Genomic DNA, 4,596 nt, shown 5'->3' on the forward strand with positions numbered 1-4,596 from the left:
TGAGATAATATGACAGATTATCATAGGAGAGTTGGGCTAAGAGATCGGGATCCAGGGTTCTTATCCTGCCTGCATATACAGTCTTTGTGATCTAAGTTGGGTCACTTGACATCCTTGGCCTTCAATTTTTCATCTCAAAAATCCAAAGAATGAGCTTGGACTTTCCAGCGTCCCCATCCACTCTGTGATTCTCCCTTTGGTTTCCCCCCACCCCCACTGTATCAGAAAAAGAATTCAAAAAGTGACCCAAAATTTAAACAAGGAAATACTTTTAGAAATGTAACAAAATTAATATTTCCAAAGGTCAGTACAAGTAAATATTGTAGAAGCACTAGGGATTTTTTGGTGAGATTTATTTTATTACCATTATAAACATACAGACATTTTAGTCATCTGCTTACATGTGAAAAAAAATCCAAACCTATGACTCTGGTGGCTAGCATCTTTATTTAAAAAAATAGGATTTAAATAAATTAGTTAATATGAGTATGAAACAAGTACATAACTGAGAGGTAACATCTCGAAATCAACTCATGAAATAGTCTCAATATTTATCCTCTTGAAAGAAACAGATCTGGGAGAACATGGATAGACAAAAAAGAGTACTGACACAGAGAGAACTTGAGAAAACAGCAGTGAGTTTTTTTTTTGTTATGGCTAATCTTTCTAAAAGAGCATTTTCTTTACATAAATGTATTTGAAGATAAGATAAATGCACTTATTAAGTTGTCAAAATTGCTTTCAAACCTGCTCTCAAATCCACCTCTTTCCAAAGGAGTAGATCCTACATTCAAGGGCAGGGTGATATAGTTCTCTGTACTTTCCAAAGGGAGTTTTGCAGGACCCTGACAGCATTTGTTCCATTTATTTAAATGATGGAATAGATGTGGCTAGTTTCCACAAGTCCATATTAACATTTCTTGCTTTTGCCTTTAACTAAAGGACTCGGCAGTAATAGCTTGGAAATCCTGAGCTTGGTAACTGCCACCTGCCTGAATGATTCAGAGAGTTTTATCCTGTCTCCATCCTCCATGTGCCAGAGGAGGAGAGGCGAGACAGAACTGAAGCTGATGCCCCGCTTCTGTGGAGCGCAGCCTCATCAGATAGCCTCTAACATCCTCTCTCAGTGTTCTCCGATCCCTAACTTTCTGATCTTACTTTCTTTAAGGAAGCCATTATTGAGTTTCTTACTAAATTCTATGTGGAGTGTTAGGCTTTGAGGCTACAATCATGAAGAAGAGGTTGGCCCTGCTCTTGAGGGCTCTTGAGTCTGGTAGGAGAATGCTGCATTTAGGACTTTCACCTACTTTTAGCTGATTTCCTTCCCGGGGGATCGTATCCCTAGCTTTTAGAGGAAGGGATTGCCTGAGAGGATTTCTAAGATTATTAAATGGGAAAGCACCCTCGTGTCTGTAAGTTAAGTGAGAGTGAATAAGACTTATGGAACCAGATGTAGAATACAGGTCTGAGTGGTGACAGGCCCCAGCCCTCTCCATTCCTGGAGCTCCCCTTCTCAGGAGAGCAGAGATCAGTAGGGTCTCCCGTGGTGGTCTGCAGCCTAGGCACATGTACACACAGACATCTTGGATGTTTTGGTCCTTTAGGATAAGGGTAGGCAGCTCAAAGCATCCGCTGCTCTTTATTCTTTGATTTCCCTGAAGGAGCAGTAGCTGGGCCCCAGGCCTCGCACGGTGCAGTCAGTGCTGTCGCTGTCACACTTGCCACAGTGACATTCAGTGGCTACTGGGTACGTGTACAGGGAGTCTGCATGGTGAGCACAGCCAGGCACTTTCACCGTCTCGTAGACCAGCTCCTTGAAGGTACATGTTTTCTGAATGTTGGGCCTTGCTGGGTCCCTGTACACCAAGTCCTGAGTGGTTTAGGAGACAGAGAGAGAGACAGATGAGTTACAGTAGTCTGGAAGTTTCTGTTTAGCTTAATCAAAGTGAGACAGGGATTGAATACTGCTTGCTCTAATATTTACACTTTAAAATTCTTTTATGAAATTCCTAATCAAGGAAAGATATCTCATAAATGACCCGCTATACCATGTTTCCTGATTATTCTACAGATGTTTCAGAAAATATAAGTTCTTTTATTACTCCTTGTGTCTTTGTCAAAATGTTAATTATTTTTTCAACTATCAAGAAATTTGAATTTCAATAAAGGAAAATGATTAAAAGAGAAATTGGCAAATTTTAATTTGACTTTTTTACTTAGTTGAAAGCTGTATTAATGACAACTTGAACTACGAATCAGTGAAGTTTAATTCCTCAGAAATTTTTTCCAAATGCATTGTCCCTGAGTGTTTATAAAAAGTCAAAAAGTATATAATGTGGAATGATAATGCTTAGATTAGCCTGACTATGAAAGCTTATGTAAGATTTTAAATATTTCGCTGTCTTGTAGACATTTCTCCACCTTGAAGGCTATATATTTTGCACAAGTCACAGTTTCTTATGTACATGGTTTGTACATAAGAACTTTAATCCTTGCAGAATAGGTTTTTTTGTAGCACTTTCTAGTTAAAAAAAAAAAAAAAATATATATATATATATATATATATATATATTTGCACTGAGGGAAAAGTTGTTACTTCTGTTTAAGTTATTTCAATATCATGCCACTAAGTCTATATCCCAAGAAGATGTGATAAGTGGATTTTGGTTAAACTCATTTACCACCCCATAAAGTATATTTCATTAAAAAGTTGGTATTTCAATTTCAGCTTATTGAATGAAATTCTGCATAGATAGCCAGGTGTTATAGGGGAAAAAAGAGAAAGTAGAAACTGCCCCTGGGATTAATTCAAAGAAGCTGTGTGAATACAAACTGTTTTTTGCCTCCGTGCCTTGATTTTCTCAACAGTATAAAGAACTGTGTGGGTTTACAAATTCATTTTGGTTATAACAGTCTACAAGGATTGATTGTGTTCTCAGGCTGCTTGTTGGTATTTGCATTCAGCAGGCCAATAAGACAATTTTTATAATGTGGCTATGCTTTTATATGGCTTGCAAACATATTTTGGTACTGTCTCTGTTGTAAAGATGTGGCCTCAATTACAGAAATTGGCTTTTGGGGACTATTGTGGCTGTTCTATTATTAAATGTATGCATGTTTATGTTTTTAATCTCTCTATATGTAAAATCTATCATAGAACTATTTTTTGAAATAATTAAAAATTAAAAAAATTTAAAATAGAGTAGCATATTACTAAATTGATCAGATCAAACCTGACTCTTTACATTTATTGTAATCAAATCTGAGCCCAAACATTTAGTTTATATCATGGTAAAAAAGCCAGTCATAAAACAGTATTGGCTAAAGGACTCATGGCTATTCCATGGGAAACTTAAAATATTGACAAGTGGGAATCAATGAAGCCTGCCTTGTCCAGACCCTCAGCACCCTCACTTCCAGCAAAGCAAAGTGCCTACCCGGGTGTAGCAGTAGCCTGCACACCACGTGGTGTTGATGCTTATGCAGAAGCCACATTCCTCTTTCTCCACCGTGATGGTGATGTTGGTCAGCTCGCAGCTTCTGCAGCAGATTGCTCTCCAGCAACAGAAAAGGAAGCAGAACTGGACGGACTTCATCCTGGGCTGAGAAACAAACAATTAAGGCTTGTGAGAAACTGAGAAACCAAAGAATTATAATCGTTTATATATTCTGACCAAACCAAAAATAATTTTTCTATCCATCGTCTCTTATCATATTTTGCTCCAGCAATGTTTTTTCCTTCCTTTTCCTTTGCTTTACTTGTTTCTTGAACAAGCATTTCTAATTATGCTCCTCAATTTGTTGTTGTTGTTGTTAAAGTAGAAACATATTACAGATCAAAACTCCAATATAATGATTTAAGCAGAGCAGTGTTTGGTTTAGAACATTACTGCTGTCTATTTTAGAGTGATTACTCTGAAGCAAGCAATCATGATCATTGTATTTGTCCCTTTATTACCATTTAAAAGACTAAAAAGAAACTTCTGTATTACAAAATTAGTTCATCATTTTTAGCATCTCATAAATATTATCATTTGCTTTTGCCCCCCTTTGTTTAAAATGAGACTATTTCAGAGGCCAGATGAATTGATCTATATAAAGTCAGTTGCTTGCTAACATTGATTACAGTGTATTTAAGAAGCCAGGTTGACAAGCACAGATTCCCTATACAATAGAATTGAAAAAGCTCTAAATTTGTTCTCTAGATCCTTAAAAATCTGCGAATTGAAGTAACTCACCACTTGATAACTGTAGATGCTGAGACTTTTCCGTAGACAGCTGCCTTGTCTGGGGAAAGCTGTAGCTGAGTCTAGTCTCAGTTCACCTTTTATACAAAATTGTGTGAAACTAAACTAAACCTTGTGGATTTGTTGGGTATTAGTAAGAGCAATGTTAGCTTGAAGCTTGCTGTAAGTGAATCAGTGTTTGGATAGACAGGGAGATCAAGCCTTACTAAAGTAGTCTAAACGCAGTAGATCAGGACAAATAATGTTACCAGAGATGATTTTGTACAGATTAAATTTGATATAGTAGAACACCCACTCCTTTACCTTGTCAAATTAAATTTGACTTTGGGTTTTTCTTTTGTACCTTTAA

The 4,596-nt window shown here is 37.0% G+C and overlaps 1 protein-coding gene across 1 annotated transcript; it reads right to left on the reverse strand.

The window, feature by feature from the left end:
* Window positions 1-428: 428 nt before the first annotated feature.
* FSHB (follicle stimulating hormone subunit beta) lies at window positions 429-4,344 on the reverse strand. The gene is made up of 3 exons (XM_027562775.1): window positions 4,239-4,344; window positions 3,438-3,602; window positions 429-1,870 (listed from the first exon to the last, which is right to left on the reverse strand). The coding sequence occupies exons 2-3, from the start codon at window positions 3,594-3,596 to the stop codon at window positions 1,640-1,642; spliced, it is 390 nt and encodes a 129-aa protein (XP_027418576.1). The 5' UTR covers window positions 3,597-3,602; window positions 4,239-4,344; the 3' UTR covers window positions 429-1,639.
* Between the last annotated feature and the right edge of the window lie 252 nt (window positions 4,345-4,596).

Source organism: Bos indicus x Bos taurus, chromosome 15, assembly GCF_003369695.1.
Source record: "Bos indicus x Bos taurus breed Angus x Brahman F1 hybrid chromosome 15, Bos_hybrid_MaternalHap_v2.0, whole genome shotgun sequence".
Taxonomy (NCBI): domain Eukaryota; kingdom Metazoa; phylum Chordata; class Mammalia; order Artiodactyla; family Bovidae; genus Bos; species Bos indicus x Bos taurus.

Bases quoted from the DNA above. Each gene is read 5' to 3' on its own strand.
- FSHB (XM_027562775.1), bottom strand. From the start codon at position 3,596: ATGAAGTCCGTCCAGTTCTGCTTCCTTTTCTGTTGCTGGAGAGCAATC. The intron at 1,871-3,437 runs GTAGGCACTTTG...TAAACCACTCAG, and splicing joins CAGGCTACTGCTACACCCGG to GACTTGGTGTACAGGGACCC.